The following is a 25,207-nucleotide window of genomic DNA, read 5'->3' on the forward strand; positions in this document are numbered from 1 at the left end:
GCGTATTTGAGCTCATGCTCCATTACATTCTGCCTGCCCCCATCTCTTCCTGCACCCTATATCTATCCCTTTTTGCCTTCTACAGGTACACTCACTATGAATGGTTACTTAAACTTACCTTTTTGTCTACCAGCATCTTTCTTTTGGCTTCGGTCGCCAATTTTCCTATGAGAGGATGATGCTCCTTTCAGCAAGGCTGCCTTCTGTGCACACTCTTTGGAAATGTCCTTCACCATGTCCTTCTGATCAAAGGGTCCTACCTTAACTAAAGAAAAAAAAACGATCACAAAGAATTCCTTTCCAATAATATGTACACCTAAACACTATAAGAACACCTGTTGCATAACGTGCGATAATGTGATATTATCCTTAAAGTATGGTATGAAAGGAGTTAAACCTGCACAAGGAATGTGGATTACAGCTCCATAAAAACAATCAAATGTTCAAATGACTGAATTTTTGTATGTATTTGGTTGAATAACTATAGCACGCAGCATACAGTGACAATGGGTTCTTGTGGCACCAGAACAGGACCAATGAGAAGAACAATTGACTTTTCCCTTTTCTTTCGACTGGATGTTCCTGCCATGTATTCATCTTTTTCTTTAGATATCTTCCTTCCAACGTCAGCTGCTTTGGCCAAATAAACTCGGGCAGAGGGCGATGTGCGTTGATGCAGTCGACTATGCCCCTCGAGGGCCTTCAGTCATATGTATATATTTTTTGCCTTTTTCCCCACAGGATTACTGGTATTAGCGTGTCCAAGACAGTATCAGACAATGAAGGAGCGCTAGATATAATGTAGGGGAATTCTACTGCGGGGTAGGCTAGGAGGGAACACCCAGTCGAAAGAACGTTACCAAAGTTACTAGTGGATTTGTCCTCCCACGTATTACTCTTTAGATAGATTCCCAAAGCAGTGTAAGGTTTGGGGGGAGTAAGAATTTTAAAATCATGAATTTCATTCTTATGTTTTGTCATGGACAGAATACAAAACGGCCTTTCCAAATCCTCTTTCCTGGCATGAAGACTAAGTCCAGGCAGTAGTGTTTTGTGATGGTATCAATGGTAGACCAGGTGGCTGTCGCACAGCTGTCATTTATTGTCACCCGGCTTCGCACGGCAGAAGACGTAGCAATGCCCCTTGTGGAGTGAGCCCTATGACCTTCTGGGGGATCATTTCCTGCAAGCCGGTAGAATTCTGCGATGCCTAGTATTATCTATCTGTATAATGTTTGCTTTGTAACAGCCAAACCCAATTTGTTTCCATTGTACCCCACAAAGAGTTGGCCATCTTGTCTTATTTTACCCATCCATGAGATGTAAGAACAAAGGTCCTTTTTGGATCTAGCTGTGAAGCCTTTCCTATTAGCTAGGATTTGGAGGTGGATAGAATGTTGGCAAAACAATCTTCTGAGACGTGAACGTTCGATACAATCTTTGGAAGAAATATGGGCTTAACCCTAAGAACTTTGTCTTTATAAAAAGCTGTAAATGGAGGTTTACTGTAGAAGGCCTGCAACTCGCTCATCCTGCGGACTGATGTCAAAGCGATTAATAAGATGGTCTTAAAAGTCAGCAGTCTCAACGGACACAAGTGAAGCGGCTCATAAGAAAAGTCAGCACTAGATTGAAGTCCTAAACTGGGACTAGAAATGGGAATGGAGAGAACACATTTGTGAGCCCTTTTAGAAATGGAATACTCAATGACATTTTGAAATATGAAACTTCTTCCGACGTGCGCTTAAAGATTGAAAGCGCTGGCAAGTATCCTTTGATGGTTCCATTCTGGAGCCCCAGATTTGCCAGGTGCAACTAGAAAGACAAAACCATAGGTGTATCGTACGGAAAAGGGACCACATTCTTTTCCCTGCACCAGCGGCAGAATTAGTTAAAACGGCAGCAGTACAGGGACTTTGTTGCAGACCGAAAGCAAAATCTCCATTACGTCTTCCGGGAAGTCCAAGTCTTTGCATCTCAACCTCTCAGAAACCATGCGCAAAGGTTGAGTGTCTTTACCTCAGGAGGGGGAACCCAACCCTCCTCTCGCGAGAGAACGTCCTCTCTTTGTGTAAGACAAATTGGAGGGCAGATGGACATGTCCAGAAGGTCCGGGTACCGTGATGTCCTGGCTCAAACCGGAGCAATTAGGATCATATATTTCCCAAACTTTTTCACCCTTCTGATTACCTGAGGAATGTGGGACTGAGTGGAACCTCCCAGTCCACTACGAACGAGTCCCCTAGAGCTCCTCTTGGGGGTAATTCCCTAGAGCAGTAACGTTTGCAATTCCGGTTGACACTGCTCACAAATAGGTCTACTTGAGGGGTTCCGCTCATGGGAGACCGCGCTCTGCCTGCTCAGAGCATCTGCTGCTGCGTTCTCTACGGCTAGGTGAACTGCTGATAGGGAGAATGCTTCTTGAATTGCCCAGAACCAGAGCTCCATTGTCTCCTGCACAGTGGTAGTGACCCTACACCTCCTCTCTTGTTGAGGTAGTACATGGCCACTGTTTTGTCAGTCATTATCAGGACATTCTTTCCCCGTAAAGAGAGTAGAAAGGCCTTCAGCACTAGTCTTATTGCCCTCAGCTCCAAAAGGTTGATGTGTAGTTTGGACTTCGATGGAGACCAACGACCACTGACTGTCAGATCGTTGGCATGGGCTCCCCACCCCCGTGAGTGAGGCATCCGTAACTACGGTTATCTCCGGCCATGGTTGCAAAAAAGGATCTCCCTTCAGTGTGTTGTCCTCGCAGGCCCACCATAGGAGATCCTGTGTGACCCTGTTTGGAACCAGAAGCAGATCTGACATCTTGCCTGAGAACTGAGACCACTGGGTTCTGGTGGCCCACTGGAAGGATCTCATTCTCAGGCAAGCCTCTGGCACCAGGAAAATGTAGGATGCCATAAGGTGCAGAAATCTCAAAAAGTCGAAGGGCGGAAGACGCTGTGCACTCTGAAATTTGGTGACCATCTGCAGAATGTGTTGAGCCCTCACCTCGTGGGGCGAGGCTTTTTCCAGAGGACGCCTCCAGGACTGCTCTGAGGAACTGGAGTCTTTGACATGGTATCATGTGGGACTTCTTGAAATTAATGGAGAAGCCCAGCATGTGGAGCGAGTGGCAGTTTATGTGAGTCTGCCTCCAACTGGGGTTTTGTGGGCTAAGGCCTCAGAGAGGTTTTGAGACAGCTGAAGCAGCACCTTAGGGTAAAGTAGCCGTTGCTTGAGCGGGCTTGGCACCTCTCCCCCGTCCACCAAGAGGGAATTTTCTTTGGCCCCTTTGACCGGCCAGTCCTCTCGCTCTCCCAAAAGAGGTGTAGTAACAAAAGGACCTACCCCTCCAAGCTGGTCCACTGGGGTGTGAAGGTTGTGGCTATCTGATGGCGGCGCAGAGTGATTTGGCTGCTGCTTCCGAGGTCTGCAGCTTCTCCAGGCTCTCGTCAGCCTTGCTGCCAAACAGCTGAACGCTGTCAAAGGGCATGCTGTTGAGCAGTCTGGACGACACGTTCGGTGCAAATCCTGACTTCCTCAACCACGCAAATCTGCACATCACTGCTCGCCACCATGGCTCTGCTGATGCCGTCTGCAGAGTCCAAACCTGACTCGAGAGACTCGCACATGGCTTCCTTTCCGTCTCTCACAATGTTCAGGAAGCCGTCTCTTTCTTCCCCCTCTGAAATGTGTTCAGCCGCCATGGAGATACAGTCCCACAAGATGAACAAGAACGTTGCAAGTGCACAAGTGGCATTGGCTGATTTCAGCACCATATGCCCAGCTGATAACACTTTTTTCGCCATTGCATCGAAATGCTCATCGTCTCCATTTCCCAGTATGGTGGGATATGCCGCTTGCTTAGACATGGAAGTTGCCGCTTGGACCACCAAGCTTTCCGGTGTCTGGTGCCTGGTTCACTACTTGAAGGTCTGTGTTTTTGGCGAGGTTCTTGTTGACAGCCGGACTTGTATCCGGTGCCTCCCAATTTGCCTTAACCCTCTTTTGCAGAGCAATGTGAAAAGGTAATACAGGGTCCTTTTGTGGTCCCTTATTCAAAATATCAGTTATATAGTCCTGTTCAAATGGAGGAGCTGGCCTCCCCCATTCCAAGAATTCTATTACTCTAGACACTGTCTGTAGGAAGCATCTGCGTGCTCTGCCAGATCTGGCTTGCCAAATTCCAGCTCTGGGGATGTATCAATACCACTTGCTGATTGTACATTTTCATAGAGGTCCTTCATTCTGGATTCCTCTGAAATGAGGGCCCCAGAAACATTAGCCATTCCAAACCCGAATTCAAAGAGCGGTGTATCCTGGTCAGATGGCTCATGTTCCTGATATATGGAGAACAAGTACTTAAAATCATTTCTAGTAAGTGGTTTAAAAGTTCTCTATTTCCATGAATGTAATCTAAGGTTTGACGCAAACATAGTGAATGACTTTGACGCTTTTGGCGAATGCTATTGGGAAGCACAAAAGTGATGGGTGGAAGGTTTTGAATGAATCTGAACCACTGGCATTGCTTTGGGCAACCTTCCACACCACTGTTTTTTAGCCCGTCTGCGCCATTGCAAAAGGGGTCTAGCCATATGCAAATCAGTCAGGTACTGCCACCAATGGTAGCAGCCCAGCCCAAACTGCTAGGCCAGGTCCCCTCTGCACGGAAACACAAGCAACCCCAGACATGTTTCGGCCTTGTTGGGCCTCCTCAGTGAGGTGCAGCTTGGTTCCCTATGGCGCAGCGAGCAAGGGACCCACATCTGGGCATACCCTCTCTCACATAGTGAGACAAACAGTAAGCACAAAAGTGATGGGTGGAAGGTTTTGAATGAATCTGAACCACTGGCATTGCTCTGGACAACCTTCCACACCACCGTTTTTTAGCCTGTCTAGAGACCCAAGCTACTCCTCACTGATGACGCCCAACAAGGCTGAAACATGTCTGGGGATGCTTGTGGTCTCGTGCAGAAGGGATGTGACCTAGCAGTTCGGGCTGGACTGCCCCTTTTGGGGTAGGACCAAGCCTGATTTGCATATGGTTTTTTCCCCTTCTGTAATGGCTTGGCAGGCTGAAAAACGATGGTCTGGAGGGTTGCCCAGAGCTTTGCCCGTGGTTATGATTAATTGAAAACCTTCCAGCCATCACCTTTCAGTTTTGTTCAACGCCATCGGGGTCAATTGTGTCCCCGAATAACTCTACCTCTGACTCCATGGAGTCTTCGATGGAAGGGGACTGGTCATCGAGTCGAGACCTCAACGGTTCTCGAGGTGTCGAGGGCTCGTCTACCGGGCTCGAGGATGCGCAGGATTTGTCCTTAGATTTCTCATTGTTGGCCTTTGACAGTGCGACAGGGACAGGGCTTTTGATTTTCTCTTTCGAGGGGTCCTGGCACCGCCTTGTCGAACATGCGCCGCCTTGTCGAACATTTAGAGTATTTTCTGTCTGAAAATCTCCCATTCGGCTGGAGTCACTGACTTACTTGGGCAGGCTATTCTTCTTTCCGGTGAGGAATCCGAGGATGAGTAAGGAGATATTTGGCGCCTTTTTTTCATCGCTCCAGATGAAGAGGAGTGGTGTGAACTGCATTGGGAGCGAGAGCGTTTTAGACTTCTTCCTCCGTGGAGTCGCCTCACGAGTTGTCCGACGAGCGCCTTTTCGACAGTGTCATTGAAGGAGATTTCATATAAGGCCTACCCGCTGCTAACTTCCCCTGCTTCTTCAATGCCTTACCCGTCATGAACTAGCATGACCCACAGTCTGCTGTCCTATGCGCAACACCACCCAATGGGGATCTGTAATGGACATCTTGGTGCTGCAGTCATGACACTTCTTAAATCCTGTCTTCGGGGTCGATGAAGCAGATGAAGAGGCTATTTTCTCAAATGTCGCAATTTCACAAGGAAACTGAAAGCGTGCTGTAATATTCAAAGCGTAAGCTATTGCAGAAAAACGGAAGAAGCAGAGACGAAGGGTGACTTACAGAGTGAGGAAACCATGTTTAATGGTCTTTCTGAATTGGGTTAGGGGGGCACTTGTATCTGTTGCACTTTGCACTGTCAGTGGGGTTGGTAGGCTGCCTGTTGCCCCTTTCCAGTGGTAGTGGTCGGTTTCCCTTTTGGTTGCATAGTGTGCAATACTTGTAGGTTCAGTGTGATAGGTTGGTTGGTGGGGTGAGTGTTTGCGTTATTTTGTGAAGTTTTAAAGTTGAGATCCATGGGTGGAGGATGAGGATATTTGGTCCACTGGTCGGCACTGTTGGACAATGGTCCTGTAAGCAGATCAGTTGAAAACCCATGTTTTTAGTTGCTTTCTGAAGGTTAGGTGGTCATCTGTACAGCGCTATTTGGGTATCTGATGCCAGTTTGGTTGCCAAGATGAAGGTGTCGCCTTCATGTCATATCCGGTTGAAATTTCAGATTTCCTTCTGGTGGATTCTAGGCCTTTGACGTAATGGGAGAGGTGGGCAATGCATAAGGTTTTGAAGTTGATCTTATTTTTCATTTGGAGCCAGTGAAGTCTGCGGTGTGCTGGGATGACGCGTTCAGGCCATTTCTGTCCAAGTAGTAGTCTTGCTGCGGTTTTGGACACTTGAGTGTGTTAAGTAGTCTAGGAGTAAGACGTGGAGGCCATTGGCATAATCCAATCTTGATAGTAGCAAGGAGATGACTGCCGTGGAAACTGTGCGATTGTCAGGTGCAGCATGAAGCGTTTTAAGGTACAGAGTTCAATAAAGCAGACCCTTGTGACGGCGGCTTTCATCTGTGGTTCTAGCATGAGGTTTTTCACTTCAAGAGTCCTCACAGTAGGTGAAGGATGTGGGCAATGTCCCATTACCTCCTGCCAGGGAACTGGAAGGCCTAGTGCCGCTAATTCCAACTTCTGTTTTGGATGGGTTGAGCTTAAGTCTGTTGGAGGTCGTCCAGGAGTCCACCCATGTGAGGTCAGTTGTGTCTGTTACTGCATCATTCGGGAATTTGTATGTGCTACTAATGTGCTCCACGAAATGTACATGTTGAATAGAAGGGGCGAGAAGCTGGAGCGAGGGTTACACCACATGTCAAGTTCCAAAGTATCTTATTGATGATGAAGAATCCTGGTTGGTGAATAGTGCTTTGATTTTGGATGAGGAACTGTGAGCCTTATTCATGGAAGGCCTGGTAAATTGTGCAGAGCGATTTCAAATGCATTCTTTGATCAATGGGAGAAGTGTTAATATCGACAAAATATTAAATGTAGGAAAGCATCAGAGTTCTGGATTCTCATGAGCCTGCAGAGGAGAAGTAGAAGAGGTCCATGTTCCCCTACACCGTGCCATTGAGAATCATCTCTTGTTTCGACAGTCCCTTAAAAACCTTCCTTTTTTAGGACTGGGACCTCCTGTTTCTGGCTCTTTTTTGTATCACCCAGATGCCCGTAGGCGTACGTTGCAATTTATACATAGTTTTAACATAACATGTGAGTAGCTGTTCCCAAAATCACGTCTTGACGAGGCCAGGGTGTTGAACAGTACATTTATTGGCAAAGATAGATTTATGGTAGCATTTTATATCAGTATATTTTTTTTTCAGCAAAGGCTGACGAAGCACCTATGGGCAACCTGGCCCTGGGTCTGCAACATGCGGCTCCCTAGGTATTTTGAACTACAGCTTCTACGATCCCTCACCAGAGAATTTACTGGCCAAGGCTGATGGTATTTGTAGTCCAAAACATCTGCAGATGCAGGGAAACAGGAGTTGGACGCAAGAGACTCAAAGATCAGAGTTTATGATCTGGGAAAATTACTGAGGATCAGGGCACTCAAGTACCCCACCAACTCACACACACACCTTCCAGGGGGTGGAGTTGGAAAAGGAGTAAGAGGTTTTAATTTAAACACTTTTAGCAATTGGCATTTCATGCACATAATTGGAAAGAGGTAGCAAACATGAACAAATATACTGAATTTAGGTACAAGGGAATGGAAAAGGCTCAAATGCATGGATGGGCAACAAACGTTTCAGCAAGAACGTTCGGAATGGCTGGGGCTGTCCATGATAAACAAAACATGTTTAGGATGGGCAGGGCAAAAAAGGATATGCAAAGTGTGGTAGGTCGAACAATGACGAGCTTGACTCGCATGTTAAAGTGGTAAAAGAAAATTCTCGATTTGCAGTTTCAGGAAGGAATGGGTTAGATCAAGCCTATTGGTTCTAGTCTATGCCCCTCACTGCACTCTACAAAAACTAGATCCCAAAACGAAGTGAGCAACCGAACAATCTCAATCTAATCTTTAGCATTCTGCCTACCCTGTGCTAACACAAATGTTTTAAAAGCTGGTCAACACAAGAGTTCCTAAAACTATTGTTAAGAGTCCAACCCTATAACAAGTCAAAATACCCAAAATAGAAATGTTCCTCAGAAGGCTCCTTCCACAGAGCTACTCACAGTCTGGACTTCCTTTGTCACTTAGCTTATTATTATTTGTATTATATTACTTAAGAGCATACCTTGTTTCAGGAAAGCAACTGAGTGCTTTATGATCATAGGGGAAGAACACGGTTTGTCAGGTCTCATAGGGACAAACAAGGTTCAGATTTTGTTGGCCAGAGCATTAAAACTGCTGTCTGGGCTATATCTGGCTAATCATCCCAAAAGCAACTGATGACACGTTAACACACTTCTAGCTTGCTCCTCGACAACCGTTTAAGACGGACTATGACAAGCATTCATAAACGTTAGTCAACGTTATCGAATGTGTCAAGAGGAGAGTCAAATGTCTTTTCTGACTCTGTACGAGTTGGTAAACCGTGCTGGTACACAATGACTTATCAAGATTAAGTCCATGGAACATCTAACTAAGTGGAGCGGGCTCATCTTGCAAATGTGCCATCAACTGTAGCCAATGGAGGGAGCTAGAGGGCAGAGCCCAAATGACACCTGGCTGGGAGAAGTGACGCCAGCATCACTCTCCTCCTTCCCTTCTGTTGGAGCTCAAGAAGGCCTGGAACACAGCAGGGTGACCATACAGTCTCTCACCCAACCTCTCTGCAACTATAGCCAGGCATGGGCAACACATGGGAGGGAGTACACTAGGCCTATAAGCTGGGAACCTCAAATGTAGAACATGGGGACTGTGGTGTCAGTGCTGGTGCTCCGCTCTGTCTCTGCCCTCATAGGGGCAGAAGTGCCATTCATCACATCACACATTCCAAGGCCAGAATACAGAAGGCTGCGCCTGTTTCCAGAACTCGCTCCTTGTTGCAAATGCCATTTCTCCAACTGACTTCCAATTATTGGAATGGGGGGGAACGCACATGAGGAGAGCAAGCCATGCTGTTCTAGCAACTGTTTCTGCACGCACTGCTCTTAGGGAGTAAGTTAAAAGCTGGTCTGGGTAAGTCTAAATCAGGGATAGGAATGTTATTTCTGACTAACAAGACGAATTGAAGAGTCATCACTTTTCCCCCAAAAAAACCTGTAGATGTTCCTAGGCTCAGTGGGGGTACAGTGTCATTAAATCACAAGATGAGGACTATAAGAATTCTGCACCTAGGAACTGATGAAATACGATATGACAGGCTGGCTAGCATGTGCAAATTGAGGTCCACAGTTTATGTATTTATTCCTATTTTTAAAGCGCACAACAGCCAGTGGGCATCGTGGCGCTGTTACATATAAAACATTGGCTGGTTACAAAAGGAGGGTTGATAATGATTACAAGGCATTTTGCTTTACAGTAGCATTTCTAGTTACATAAACTGGCAGTACAGACATCAAAACATTAAGGTACAGTTCATGTCAGCGGGGGGAGGAGGGAAAGAGTATGTAAAAAGTGGTTTTGAGGGATTTGCGAAAGGAGTACAGAGAGGGTTCAGCTCTGAGAGAGTTTGGGAGGTCGTTCCAGAGCTTGGGTGCTATGTGTGGGAAGCCAATGCCGCCAGCTTTGGCTCTTCTTATGGTAGGAACTTGGAGTAGGTTGGCATGGTGGCTTTTTGAGGACGGAGGGAAGATTTCCTGGTTATGGTTTCTGTTAGATAGGAAGGTGCAGTGTGATTGATGCATTTGTGTGCGAGGGTGAGTATTTTGAAATTGATTCTTTCCTTGACTGGGAGCCAGTGAGCATTTCTTCGGGCCTGCGATACATGATCAAATTTGGGGATGTGTAGCGCAGCACGGAGCGCATTGTTTTGTACTATTTGGAGCTTGTTTAGATTTTTGGATGATGTGCCGGCGAAAAGGGCGTTGCAATAATCTAGTCTGGCTCCTATGGTGGCTCTAGCGATGGAGAGGCCGTTAGGAGTGGTAAGGTAGGGTTTTATGGCATAGATGAGTTTGGTGGTCAGTGCGGATGAAGATGAGATGGTGCTGACATGTCTTGTCATGGAGAGTGTAGCGTCTAGGTAGACTCCTAGGGTCTTCACGGCAGAGGAGACAGGTATGCTAATGTTGTTAATGGTCATGTGTGAGTATTCTTGGCTGAGCTTGGATAGAGTGTCGCTGGGGGCCAGGATGATGATCTCTGTTTTGTCGCCGTCAAGGCAAAGACCATTAATAGCATCCAGGTTTGGATCGTGGTGTAGATGTTGTGGAGAGCTTTTGAGTCTTGGACATAGTCTCCAGTGAGGGGGAAGAGAACTTGTGTGTCATCTGCATAGTTTGTGTAGGCCATGCCAAGAAGAGTCCAGTAAGTCAAAGTGGGGTTTAGTGAAGAGGTTGTAGAGGGTCGGTGCAGTGCATGACCCTTGTGGGACTCCACATCTTATGGTGGTAGGTGGAGCGTTGGCCTGGTCAGAGTACACTTTCATGGCTCTACCTTCTAGAAATGATGTGATCCAAGTAGTAGCTTTGTGAGAGAAGTGAGCTGCATTGAATAGGTGAGATGTGAGGATGCCATGGTCCATTAGGTCAAATGCTGCAGAGAGATTGAGTAGTAGGAGGAGAGCAGGTTTGCCGGTGTCCATTATTTTGGTAATTTGATTCTTCAAATCAAGGAGGGAAGTTTCGGTCCCATGGCCTTGGCGGAATCCCGATTGCCTTCTGCCTAGAATGGCATGGGTTTCCAAATAGTGTTGGATTTGGTTATGGGCGGCTTATCTAGGATTATGAGGAAGAAGGGGAAGGTGGTGATGGGGCGATAGTTATTGGGGGAAGTGGGATCTAGAGAGGGTTTTTTTTTTTTTTTTTTTTTTTTAAGGAGTGGGCGAACCCAGGCTTCTTTTAGGCATTGAAGTACGGTTCCGGAGGAAGAGGCATTGATGAAAGCTGTGATGATAGGGGTGAGTGATTCTGTGCACTCTTTGATGATGGTGGGTGGGCATATATCCCCTTTGCATGTGGAAGGTTTGATATTTTCAGTAGGGCGGAGACTTCTAGCTCTGTGACTTCTCTAAAGGCAAAGAGATGTATTTGCAGGCGAGGGTTGTGAGGGGGGGGAGTGAGGGGGACATGGGGAGGTTGTTGAGTGCTTTACGTTGGGATGCTATTTTGTCTTGGAGCGTTTTAACTTTGTTTAGGAGGGCTGTCTGGATGCCTGTGCACCATGCTTCATCCTTGATGATTTCGACAGGGCTTGACTCGGGAGTAGCGAGTTCGCTGACTATAGAGAATATTTCTCTAGATTTGGAGCTAGCTTTGGTAATTTTGATTATAGGATTCGGATTTGGCTTTGAATATGGCATTTTTGTAGGTCCGTGAGATGTCTTTGAACTTGTTGAGAGAGGATTGGTTGGGTGTTAATTGCCGGTTGGATAGGGCTTTTCGTTTCTTGGTGCGCAAGGCAGATAGTTCTTCTGTAAACCAGAGTTGGAGAGCATGGATTTTTTTTCTTTTTTATCTTCTAATGGGGCAATTGACTCATTGGCTTAGGCGAGGGCATGGTTATAGATGTTGGCGAGAGGGGTGGGGTCTTGGTTAAAAGCATGCTTGAGTTCAGGGATATAAAGAAGAGGGGCGAGGTTGGTAGCAGTGAGTTTTTTGGAGCTTCGGAGTTTAGTCGGGGGGGCATGAGTAAGGGTTTTACGAATGGCTGTGGCTGGAATAGCAAATTGGATGAGATAGTGATCCGTCTAAGGGAGGGCTGAGATGGAGGTGATGGTCGATGCGCAGTTATTATCTGCTAACCAGTCGATGGTCCGACCTTTGCAGTGAGTTGGTCTGGTGATTTTGTGTTCGAACCCCATCTGGGAGAGATCCTTGGCTAAGTGTGCGGCAGCCTTATCCTTGGGGTCATCTAAACCAAGGTTAAGGTGGCCAAGTAGGATGGTTTTAGTAGAGCTTTTCAGGTTGCTGCCTAAGATTTGGAGGAGTTGCTTTTGGTAGTCTGTGGGGGGCGCTTGGTGGTCTGTATGTGACTATGAAGTTAATGGTGCAGTTAGGGGAGAGAGCTAGAGAGAAGGTCAGCGTTGTTGTCCCATTGTTGGTTACAGAGCCTAATGGCAAGGACATTTTTATAGATGAGGGCAACGCCCCCACCTTTAGAGGTTTTGCGGTCCTGTCTAAGGATGGTGTAATCCTGAGGGAGGGCGAGGTGTATGGATGGGTTGGATGCTTCATGGAGCCATGTTTCGGATATGGCTAGTATGTCTAGTTTGTGGGTAATGATGAGGTCATCGATCTCAATAGCATGGGCATGGATGGAGCGTTTGTAGCGCCTAAGGAGGGGTCCAGGCTGGTTAGAGATGCAGTGGTTAAGTGTGTAGTATAGTGTTGTGTATGAAGCAGAGTGCATGATGTTTGGTGGTGGTGGTGGTGGTGTAAGGTCTGGGTGTGCAGGGAGCAAGCTGCGGGTGGCCCAGAGAGACAGAGAGTAAGGAGGAAAATGGAGGAAGTGGAGAGGTGTAGGCGCTGTAAGGTGGGCAGCTGAATGCATTTGTAAACAAATGCTGTATAATGCTTGTGCAGGACTAGTTGGGCAAGTCCACTAGTATAGTATCAGTGGAGCAGTCAAAGGCCGCTAGAGGCTGGCAAGGGTCAAAAATATTTGGAGGCCGCTAGGGGTTGGCAAAGGCATACACAATCAAGAGGCCGCTAGAGGCTGGCAAGGGTCAAAATCATTTTGAGGTTGCTAGGGGCTGGCAAAGGCATACACAGTCAAAGGCCGCTAGAGGGTGGACTGGAGCGGGATTGCAGCTCTGTAGGACTTTATCAAAGGAGCAGGGCTGGTGATACCAGATCGATGTCCAGGGCGGCGGATATGTGGCACTATAGCGTGGCCTCAGAGTACTTCTGTTGTCGGGATCAAAACGATCAAGGCGTGATCTGTCCAAAGCGTAGGCACTAGCAGTTGCCAACAGTAGTCCAAGCGACCCCACACTGTACTGTTATGGTGCTTTTCCCAGGTGTACAGTGCTGAACAATTATCTGAAAAGTTATGTTAGGACTTAAAAACGTGACCTGGTTGCCTCATGGTATTTATGAGGTGTAAGCTTGCTCAATGCCATTCCATCTACAAAATGAGCAACAATAGTAGCATTTTTAATATCTTAACTCGTAAAGCTGTGCTTGCGCAAACAATACAAAATGCTCCCTTGACTTCCAACTATATAATGCTGAATCCTAAAAAAAGTGCTAGCTGTATGCCGTAGTATAAATGTGTACATACCTTGCCCGCGACCACCACTTGCTTGGACAGGACCCCTTCTAAAAGGGACATTCTCAGGCTCAGTCCGCTGACCAATGCTTTGATATCCAGACTCAGCAAATGCAAAATGTTTAGTCCGATCTGGCGGCTTTGAATAAGGTGACACTCTTTCAATTCCTTCAAAAAGAAAATTATACATCAGCATTTTTTAAAATGCTCGATTTGAAGAACGGACACACAAATGCAATTTGACACAATCTTTTAATAGAGTGTGTTAATTTCAAACATAGCATGTTAAGATATGTGCAGTACCTATGTCCTCACTGCTGACAGGCACAGTTTTGTAGTGTGACCATTGGATGACCTCCCTTAACGCATCTTCTGTGGACACAGATGTACCGTCCGGGTTGGAGTAAAGCAGCAACAATGGTTGATAGTGACATCTAATGCACTTGGAGACCACATCCTTCCACTTTGTTCCAACCTGAGAAACAATTGCAGCATATTTTTAATTTTAAAACATATGCATGGCGAAGTGTCAGTCAAAACCGCAATTCTCACAATGTGTTTTCTATTTGAATTGCATATTAAAGATAGACTACTTCAATTAAATCTGGTCGGCTGTCTCACAATTTAAATATGCAATGATAACTCCTAGAATTTGACAACATTGTAAATTAAGACAAACATGTGAAGTGACAGTCTTTCACTCGAACGGCCATAAAACGAGGAAGTTAAAAAGGAAGAAAAATATAACAAGAACGCATTCCAAAGTTTCAAAGAACAGAATTACTCAATCGAATGATGAGAAGGGAGCAGGCCTCATTGAAACATAAAATGGGGCACAGAGATTCCAAGTAGCAGGTAATAGGCAAAATAAGAACAAGATCTAAGAGGCATACCCAGCCGCACCATAAAGCAAACGTCTTATTCCTTGCTGAACACATGGATGAAAATCTGAATACAATAAAGTAACATTTCAATATACAGTTAAGAAAATATATCTTGCGCCCTCCTGTCTCCATTTGTTCAACACCTTAAGCAAGTATCGCTGGTTCATAATGAAAGTATTAGGATTCCTTTCTGGTAGCCTGGTTTGGTGAAGGAAACAACTTTTATTGAGTCATCCAGCTTTCCATTGGTGATTATCAAGTGAAAATGGCATATTTACTGGCACAGGCTGTTTGAATACACCTTGTCAAATGGCAGGATAAAACTAGCACCAAATTGTGGACATAATTTTTGTAAACCACCATACGGTCAGTCGGGCTAACTTTAAACTTCTCAGCAAATGCAGGAAGAGTTCAAGATAAGGCAGCACACTTTCGCAGAGCATAGTGTAGACTTGCTAGAAAATGCTTGTGTATGGGGGCATGACAAACGGAGCAAGTCATGTCTCATGAGAGCTCCTCAGAGCCAAGCAGCTAATGGGGCCCATTCACCGGTCCCAGCTGCTTATGATTCACAATTGAGGTCTACCCATGACCTGTACAGCGTGGAGCACTTGGAGGAGACTCCGATACCGGAACTTGAGGCGATTTGAAGAGATTCTTCCATGCAGATGGGTGTGCCTGAATCCACCCAACATGGCGGACGACGCAGACTGTCGTTCCATGCTGGCTCTGGCACGATGCCTGCCACACTGCCGATCCAAGCTGTGCATGGAGGCGACGGGACGGATGAGGGGGGAAGACTCAGCGCCACCAGTTCCCATAACATGTGCAGGGTAGGATCAAATCGGCACCAGCACATTGAACAGGGGAGAAGGGCAGAACCACCCTATAACGTGAAGCACATATAGCAGTAGCCCCTTTAGACAAATGCTGTGCCACTGGAGGTACATAAACAAGAGACCAAACTGCTGCTAGTGAAGCAAGGGTAGCAAAAGGTTCAGGTGGACATTGTTCAAATATGAAGCAACCTATTCCCCATTAACTGGAGACTCGTGGTCAGTGCACCGAGGTGATCACAGGTGTATCAGCTGAACCGATATTGGTGTGCTTGGCAGCCTCTTGCTGTCACAGCAGCTTGGGGATTTGGTAAGCTCACCTAAATTACACAAAGTTGAGGAATCTATATACCGCAGGCGGATGAGTCACTCGGATTTCGATTAAGGGCTTCTTGAGTTCCCAAATAGCAGGTGCGCACTGCGTGCCCGGCTTCATTGGCCTCGCTGCTGGGACTTCCATAATTCACCTGCCGAATGACCCCCCCAAACACTCCAAAGAGGCAGACATCGTGGACATGATGCAACAGAAGTCCAAGAAAACGTCCGGTTGTTGCAGCAGTAAAGGTCCATGCAACCCCTGAAAAGGAGGATGATCTTTTGGCCCCATGTAAAGAAAATTAAAAAGAAAAAAAAAAGAACCACCATCATGCAGGCATTAGCAGATTTTAAAGAAGATTTATACTGGCATTTCAGAATGATTTCACAAAGTAGCCGACCTTGACAATTGCGCAGAGGAATCAGAATCTTCATTGCAGAGACAAAAAATCTTACCTGCGACACCTAGCAACTAACCAACCATATGGGAGGTCTTAGATGCTCAGTGCACATATTTGCAATTGAAACAAGAGGATGCCGAGAACAGATCACAGCACAAACCCATTCACATATGTGTTATCACGATTTAAGAAAAAGAATTGTGTTCAAGAATTAGATCACACCCACAGAGTGTTCTCAGCCAGGCAGCAAGGAGAATCACCAACATGTCTTCGAGGGACTAAACTACTGCTCCTGTGGGACCTTGTGCCCTCAACCCTGCCCCACAAGGACATTAAATACAGATGGGCTCCCTGCTCTGTGATCTTGACACTGGAGGGTCAACAAAGAGCTTTAACAATCCAGAAGGCCATGCACCTGGAGACCGCCGTGGCACCCTCTGGGATTAGCCCTCTCAGAAAGGCATCCCAGACGAATGCCCAAATACCTAGTCCAGAGTCAGAAAATTGGCGGGTTTGGGGGGAGCTGGAAGACTGGGAGCAAGGAGGAAGACCAGTCCACAAAGTTTGATAATAGACACAACTAATCTAACATTCACATCTGTTTGATGAGGTACTTCTTCTCTTGTCACTCTTATTCACTTCCATTTTCCTTTCACAGTTTGACCATATTCCATCTTTGTTAGCATGCACTGAGGGCTGCGCGCCTACCTGCTGACATACTCTATAATATTTGCCTGCAATCGTATTGGATGGCATTCCGTAATAGCCAGGCGTTATGTGCGTTCCCGAACCGGGCTCCATGGCCCCACACCCCGAGCTAAAATGCAGAACGAGAGATTTGCAACCAATCATCCCAATCTCAATATGAAGTCCATAGGGCTGCACCAGGTGGGTAGGGTGGGAAATTGTTTATAGGTACCATTGGGTTTGTTTTGCAAGATCCTCATTGGTTTGGTATTTTTGATCTATTGTGGATTGCTGGTTACCAATGCGTCTGTGCCAACGCACGCTCTTGCATTTCTTGGTGCCTACATTTTCACTCACACTGAAATTCTGACCATGAATGAACAGGGCCTGAATTTTTCAGAAACGAGGAAATCAATCCTCAAAATGTCATAAGTCTCCTAGCATTGAAGGCAGATGTCATCATGTGGCAGAAGATCCATCTCCTTTCGTTGGAGGAATACATGCTATGGAAAAGAAATTACCCAAAGCCATTTTTCGCTTCTGCTTCTACCAAAACAGGCTATTTTATTCTTTAAAGCTAAACCTTTTGATAAGAAAGAAATTCGTAAAGACCCAGGAGGTAGATAATTGCTGTTAAAGGGAACTCTATTCAGCCACCTGATGGTTATCATCTCCCTATACTTACTGTTATGTTATGTTAGGCAGATTTATAAAGTGCACGTACACCCGAGGGCACCATGGCGCTGAGAGAGGAGGAGAAACATAAGGGACTAAAAAAACTGTTTTGAGAGATCATCGAAAAGAGATGGTCAGTAGTGGCACACAGCGTAAACGGGATCTGTTCCAGGACCTAGCGGCCACCACAGAGAAAGCACATCCCCCCCATCCTAGCCAGCCTAATACGGGGCACCGATAGCAGTAGAGCAGACTGAGATCGGAGGGCACATATTGGGAGAAACTTTCCTGGAGGTATTCAGCTCCTTGTTTATAAAAAGGCACGGTGGACAATGCACAGTGATTTGAACAAGATGCGCTTCTCCACAGGAAGCCAGTAAAGTTCTCTGCACACAGGCGACATGCGAGTACGAGGGGGGAGGACGGGAGACTACTCTAGCGGCAGCGTTATGAAGCAGCTGAAGTCTATTTATAATATAGGCAGGTTGGCCCAGATACAGTGAGTTGCAGTAGTCAACTCTGCTCAAAACTAGAGCCGCAACCACAGGACTGTGGAATTGGGCTGGGATGAAGGGGAGAACCTTCCTCAATACACAGAGTTTAAAATGGACAGTTTTAATGACAGCAGCAGCCTGATCAGTCATAGATAAAGAGGAGGAGAGCTTAACCCCAAGAGTTTTCACAGAAGTGGACGGACGGGGAAACAGGCCAATAGAAGAGGGCCAGAAGTCAGGGGTCCAGAAGGAGAGGGGACTGGTAGTGCCCACAAGCAAGACCTCTGTCTTGTTCCCGTTAAGTTTAAGTGAATTTAAAGCCATCCATGCACCCAAGTCCTCCAGGCAGCTCCTAAACCGGGCAGCAGTGTGGGGACGAGTGAGATCAAGACTAACCAACAGCTGGCTGTCATCAGCATAGGAGTAGAATCTAAATCCGTGGGAGCGGTGAGAAGGACGAGGCATCTGATATGGAACAAGTTACTTACCTGTAACTGTTGTTCTCCAGCATGGGTCTGGCATGGATTTACATGCTCATGAATATTCCCCGTCGTCAGGCCGGGAATCCTCGGTATAGAAAAAAATCAGTATCAGTTTCGTTTCTGATCTGTCTTTCTTAGTAGTAACCAATCACTGGTCTCTGGGTCATACTGCCCCCAGCCAATGACTGCCCTCTCCCTAAGCCCCGCCTCCGGCAGCCATCCTCAAATTTGGTAGCACGTAAAGTGGCAGTATGACCAAGTGAAGAGCCGCAGAGGGGTAGGCGGGAGGGTTCGCATGTGAATCCATGCCAGACCCATGCTGGAGAACAACAGTTACAGGTAAGTAACTTGTTCCTTCTCCAGCATGGGGTCTGGCATGGATTCAAATGCTCATGAATAAGAGAATACATAGCAGTACACACATGTACAACCATGGGAGGTGGCAACAGGCTCAACATTAAGCAACTCTTACCTCCTCACAAGGCTCACCTTAGGCAAACAGGTTGCTCAGCACTGCTTGGAAGAACCTGGAGTCCCGATCGATGCAGTAGAATCTTGTGAAGGTGTGCGTCGACCTCCACGTCGTAGCCCTGCAGATGTCCAGCAGGGGCACACCAGACAGGAACGCCGTGGTAGCAACGATCGCTCTGGTCGAATGGGCTCTCGGACGGCCAGGCAGCGGTCAGTTTGCCAACCGGTGACAGTGCATGATGCAGCTGGAGAGCCATCTGGAAATGGAAGTCTTCGAGAGAGCCTTCCCTTGATTCACAGTCCCAAAGTTCACAAACAGCTGTGACGTCTTCCGAAAACTCTTCGTGCGGTCCACGTAGAACTTCAGCACTCTAGCTACATCCAGCGAGTGCAAAGTCCTCTCGGCCAGCGACGAAGGCGACGGGAAGAAAACTGGCAACACCAAGGGCTCGTTGAGGTGGAAGTCCGACGGCACCTTGGGCATAAAGGAGGGGTGTGTCCTCAGCACCACCCTTGTGTCATGAAAAGTCAAGTATGGAGGCTTGCAAGATAGGGCCTGGATCTCTCCCACTCATTGTGCAGAGGTGATGGCCACGAGGAAAGCTGTCTTCCATGACAGGAACTTCAAAGGTGCCGAATGCATAGGCTCGAATGGGGCCCCCATGAGCCTGGTCAGCACCACATTAAGCTCCCACGCTGGGGCAGAAGCCTTCACCAGAGGGAATGATCGGAATAGTCCCTTCATGAAGTCTTTCACCAGGCGATGAGACCACAAGGACGCCCATCCCGTAGTCCTGGTATATCGGGAGATTGCAGCCAGATGTATTTTGATGGAGGCGTAAGCCAGTCCAGCTTTGGCCAGCGATAGTAGGTACGGCAGTACTTGAGGGGCCGTAATCCGCAGAGGGTTAATCTTCTGTGCACAGCACCAGACAGAGAACCTCTTCCATTTATGTCCGTAGCACTTGAGAGTTGAGGACGCCCTGGCCTTTGCAAGAACCTCTCTGCAGTTGGCCGGGATGTCGTACCCTCCAAACTCTAGTGCTGCAGGAGCCAGGCCTGGAAGTTCAGAGACTCCGGGTTGTGGTGAAGAATGGCGCCTCCTTCTCTGGAGAGAAGGTCTGCGTCCGTCGGCAGCTTGACTGGTGGGGACGTTGACAAGTCCAGAAGGTCCGGGAACCAGATCTGTCTCGGCCACGCCGGTGCGACGAGGATCATCCTGCACGGGACCTCTTGAGCTGGTTGATGAGCCGGAGCAGCAACGGCAGCGGAGGGAACGCATAAAGAATAGGCCGTCCCAGAGGAACGAGAAAGCATCGGCCATGCTCCTCGGCTGGGGGAACCTGATGGCGAACCTCCGGCACTTGGAATTCATCGCCGTCGCGAAGAGATCAATTTGGGGTTCACCCCATCGTCGATCCACTTGATCCTGGCGTAGTTCCACTCGTGGCACGAGCGCAGCTCCCTGCTGAGTGAGTCGGCGATTGTGTTTTTTATTCCTGCCAGATGACGAGGCACCAGAAACATCCCTTGGGCGACGGCCCAATGCCACAGATCCTGGGCTTCCTTGGATAGGACCAGGGACCTGGTTCCGCCCTGCTTCCGGATGTAGAACATTGTGGTGGTGGTGTTGTCGGTGAAGATCCTCACCACCTTGCCCTTGGGGGACGAAGAAAGGACCCGAGGGCCCAGAACACTGCGCGGAGCTCCAAGATGTTGATGTGAAGAGACTTCTCCTCCGGGAGCCAAAGGCCTCTCGCGTGAAGATCTCCGGAGTGCGCTCCCCAACCTTCCAGGGAGGCGTCCGTCGTCACCGTTACCTGGTGAGCTGGGGTCTGAAAGTCCGTGCCCGCCGACAGATGGGAGCGGGTACTTCACCACCGGATCGCATGACGGAACGTACTTGTTCAGTCGTCGTAGGTCCAGGATGGGGCGCCATACTCCTGTCTTCTTTTTTACGAGGAGTAACTTGAGTAAACTCCGGCGCCCCGAAGCCTCTTTGAGACGAGCTCGATGGCACCCTTCTTGAGCATCGCCCTTACTTCCAACAGTAGTTGAGGGACATGATTTTCCTTCCTGGCCACGGGTGGAACGCGAGGGCACTTCTTCTGAAACTTGAGGGCGTGCCTTTGGGCCAGGGCGTCCAGCACCCAACGGTCGGTGGAGATGGACTCCCACATGCTGACGAACCTCGCCAGCCGGCCTCCCACCGGGGTGCTTCGGCGGGGGCCCGACCCCACGGTCGGTTCAATCTTGTTTGGAGGCCGCCTTGCCTCCTTGACCTCCCTGTCGACGACGACGGGCACCACCTGACTTGCCGCGCCCCCTGTAGGCTTCCTGGGACGAAGATCTTGCCGCTTGGCGGTACGTGGAGGAGCCACTGCCGGATCCCTTGGAGGCACCTTGTCTGCCTCCGGAGCTCCGAAAGGACGGCCGTCGTTGTTGGAGCACTCCCAGTGCCCGGGCAGTCTCGGTCTGTCTTGATGGCCTGAAGTGACTCATCAACCGCCTTCCCAAACAGATTGTTCCCATCGAAGGGCATGTCCAAAACCTTGGTTTGTACGTCCTGGCGGAAATCCGTGGCCTTGAGCCAACCTCGTCGTCTCAAGCAAACGCTGTTGCCCAACTGACGGAAACCGGTGTCGGCGATGTCCGTTGACACCGTGATGGTGTGGTCTGAAGCAATCTCACCCTCCTGTAGGATTTCAAGGGCCTCAGCCCTTTTGGCGTCTGGAAAGAAGTCCAACAGAGGGGCGATTTTGAACCACAACTCCCTGTCGTAGCGGGCTAGGATAGCCAGGGCGTTGGCCACCTTGATAGTCGTCGCTGCGGATGAGATGATCCGCCGTCCCATGGTGTCCAACTTCCTGCCCTCGGCGTCCGGCGGGGAAGTTGATGTCGAGGCCGATGCCCTACCCCCAGCTTTCTTCTTTGGCGCCGCCGAGACGACCGAATCCGGGGTAGGTTGCGTCGAAGGCACAAGGGGGCAGCGTTGGGGACCCGGTACTTCTTCTCGTACCGGTCCCTCTTTGCCGGCGCCGTGGCAGGATTCTTGAGGAGGGCGAGCCCCTCATCCCAGATGTCATCAAGAAGCGGTACGGCGAGGACCGTCTTCCTTTTAGCCTCGCGCCGTTGGTAAAGGAACCCTTCTCTTCTCTTCTGGGCAGAGCTGGAAGAGCTCGGATGCCCTGGAAAATCATGGCATGAAAGGATCCAATCTCATCGGGCGGGGACGCCCGAGCAGGGGGTGACAGGGGACGCGTCCCGTCGTCGCCTCCGTTGTCATCTGTACCTGTCGTAGCCGTGTCCGTGCCTGTATCATCCCCGTGGGTAGTAGACTGGGGGAAGGCAGAGCAGGCCGCAGAGGTGGCGTAGGATGCGTCGTCCTCCTCTTATGCGGTGGACTTTCCGAAGGTCCTGGCTCCGGTTCCCCCGTCGGGTCTGGCTCAGGTACCTCCGTCGGGGGGAGGGGCAACCTTGTCCTTATCTCCGAGCATAAGGACTGAATCGCTGACAAAATGGCCGCCGAAGTGTCCTGCAGCGCCGGAAACGACGGGCGCGAGGGCTCTTGACACCGTCGCTCTCGTCGTCGCCCTCGTCGTCGCCCTCGTCGGGATCCCTCCCGATGGGCTGGGCCTCTTCCACAACTTCGATGAGCTCTTCTTCAGAGGTCGTGTCCGTATCCACGATGGCCACCAGCCCCTCCCCCACCTTTTCCAACGAGGACTTCGTGGGGGTCTTCTCAATGGGCCTGAAAGACGACTACCTCAGCGGTGGCAGGGAGACTCTGGGTCATGAGGTCGCCTCCACTGGTGAAGCCTCCACAGGCTGAGCCAGGGCCGCGGCGACATCCTCAATCGAGGTCTTAGCAGGGTGAATTAAGGCCATTGTTACCTTCTGGACGCCTGGGGCCTTCACCTTGGGGGGAGGGTCCGAGCCTCGCTCCCCCTCTGCCGGAATCTTCGAGATCGACCGGGGCCTCTCCAGAAGTTTCGCCGGGTTCTCAGACTTCCTCTTACCCGAGCCAGAGCGTTGGCTCGTGGTTGATGGCGCCAGGGAGGATGCGCCCTGCCTGGCAGCCAAGGAGGCGCTCCCGGTGCCCGCAGACTCGCAGTGCTTAGCCTTTTGTTGGGCCCCCATCGCCGGGGCACCCTCGCAGGACTTAGAAGACCGCTCGGACTTTTTCTTCTTCTCGCCCGACAGCTCTTCCCTTCCAGCCAGTTGGCGAGACGGAGGTGGCGATCCTTCATGGTCCGCTCCGACATGTTCCCACAAAACGCACAGTCCTTCTCCGTGTGCGTCTTGTCCTCATGGAGACAGAGGCATAACGAATGCTCGTCCTCCTTGAAAACATTCTGAAGCTGGCATCCAGGGCAGTGTAACGCTCACCGGATTCCCGTAGAGGCGCCGGTCTTGACTGGGCGTATACCGTATCTGCAAAGGTGATGTGTAGCACACGGCTGGCTCTTTGGGCTGGACCTCTGTGCACTGTATGTCTGACTTGAAGGGTAAGATGTCTGCAGATAGAAAATATGGGATTAAGGAAATGGGTTATTGAATGTCTCTCTCTTCTTCCCTTTCTCTTCTCCTGTAGAACCCCAAAGGTTAACACTCTCACCTTAGGTAAGTGAACGCCGTGCTCTCCATCTGCCTCAGGGCAGGGTGCTGTAACTCCAGCAGACATACAGAATTGGCATCTGCAGGGAAAGGACTTTGCAGTAAAGGACAATTTATTGTATTTCCAAGAACGATTATACGATTATACGCATCCCGCATCTGAAAGACAAAACAAGGTGCGTTTAAAGACATTGAGGAACTTTAATACTCACGTGCCATTACTCCTTTCCACATCTAACCCAGTGGGTATTCCGGCACCCTGCAGCCGCTCCGAACTTCTACCTGCAAAATAAAAAGACAGTTAGAGCGCATCGTGAAGCAGGCAACAAGCGCTTACTTACGTGCTTTCAGGCGCTTCTATTCATCACACGGGCTCCATCTTCAACTCACTTCAGCCCGTCATCCACCATCGCCGGAACCCTGCAAAACAAGAGACATCATTACTAAAGACTTTAAAGACATAAGAATTACTCGAAACTTACCGTTCGTGCAGTAAACGACGGACAGCAGTCCTCTGAAGTCAAGAGGCCTGCTCCCCTTATCCAGTGAAGAAACTGGTTACAGCACCCTGCCCCGAGGCAGATGGAGAGCATGGCGTTCACTTACCTGAGACATCTTACCCTTCGAGTCAGACATACAGTGCCCAGAGGTCCAGCCCAAAGAGCCAGCCGTGTGTTACACATCACCTTTGAAGATACGGTATACGCCCAGTCAAGACCGGCGCCGCTACGGGAATCAGGTGAGCGTTACAGAGGGTACATAAAGCCATTTTGCTCACAGATTGCTTCATCGGTGGCCCGAGCTTTCCGGATCCACTCGGGTACATAACAGCAGCAGACTCATCAAATGTAATGACATGGGGCAATTCCAGAACCCAATATGGATGGGTGGAAACAGAACAATCAGTGATCTGCAAGACCTACCCTAGATTGACAAAGCTTTGAGAAATACTCAGGGCACGCCAATACCTTCCACCTGTACATCTCTGTTCTACAGGGATAAAACCATCAAATTAGGCTTAGTGCAGGGTGGCCTTGGTCCACATTGCCCAGTCAAACAATCTGGGGTTCTCATCTGGAGTGCAAAAAAACATTTCAATGAATGGTTAAACAGCGTACTGTTGGAGAGGTAGAAAATATACACCCAGGGGCCCCTCTTACTTTTGTTGAATTTAAGTATATGTTTCGCCTCACTGAAAGAGAATGGTTCCGCTATACTCCGGTGAGGCACTGTATTTCACATCCAGCGGTAAGACCGGTTTGCACTCGTCCACCATCGGCTCTCTAATAGTTAGAGACGTGGACCAGAAAGGCATATATATATTTATTACTGAACAGAGGGGACCCGACCCAAAAAGTCCCATGCACACAGGCATGGGAAAGAACTGAATGTGGAGACTGTAAAAGGACCATCAGAGAGCATATGAAAAAGAGCACATTGCTCTTCATGTTGTGTGGCTCAAATAATGGGCGTTTAAGATTCTATACAGATGGCATCTGTATCCAGCACACCTACATACTTACAAAACTTCAATATCACCTCTTTGCTAGAGGTTGATGTGGGGAACGATGAACCACGATTAATGTGCTGATCGTCTCTGAAGACTAAATAGTCTATTGGATGGAGGACCTCTCACATATAAGCCATCAGGGGAGTACCTCTTAGCAGTGATCCTGGGCAATGTAGTTGAAGGCAGTTATCCTTTGAGAGGCTCAAAATCCTCCCTGGTAACACTTGCTGGCGGCAGCGGGAAAAACAGTAGTTAAATGCTGGAAACAAC

At 48.7% G+C, this 25,207-nt stretch overlaps 1 protein-coding gene across 1 annotated transcript in view; it reads right to left on the minus strand.

The window, feature by feature from the left end:
- The window catches only part of USP53 (ubiquitin specific peptidase 53), a 321,924-nt gene that overhangs the window by 107,341 nt on the left and 189,376 nt on the right, over window positions 1–25,207 (minus strand). Inside the window, exons 9-11 of the mRNA XM_069630685.1 lie at window positions 13,869–14,040; window positions 13,578–13,733; window positions 119–265 (exon numbers count right to left, since the gene is read on the minus strand). Coding sequence (XP_069486786.1) covers window positions 119–265; window positions 13,578–13,733; window positions 13,869–14,040 — 475 coding nt within the window. The remainder of the gene's footprint in view (window positions 1–118; window positions 266–13,577; window positions 13,734–13,868; window positions 14,041–25,207) is intronic.

This window comes from Ambystoma mexicanum, chromosome 6q (assembly GCF_040938575.1).
Source record: "Ambystoma mexicanum isolate Mex_15411 chromosome 6q, UKY_AmexF1_1, whole genome shotgun sequence".
Taxonomy (NCBI): domain Eukaryota; kingdom Metazoa; phylum Chordata; class Amphibia; order Caudata; family Ambystomatidae; genus Ambystoma; species Ambystoma mexicanum.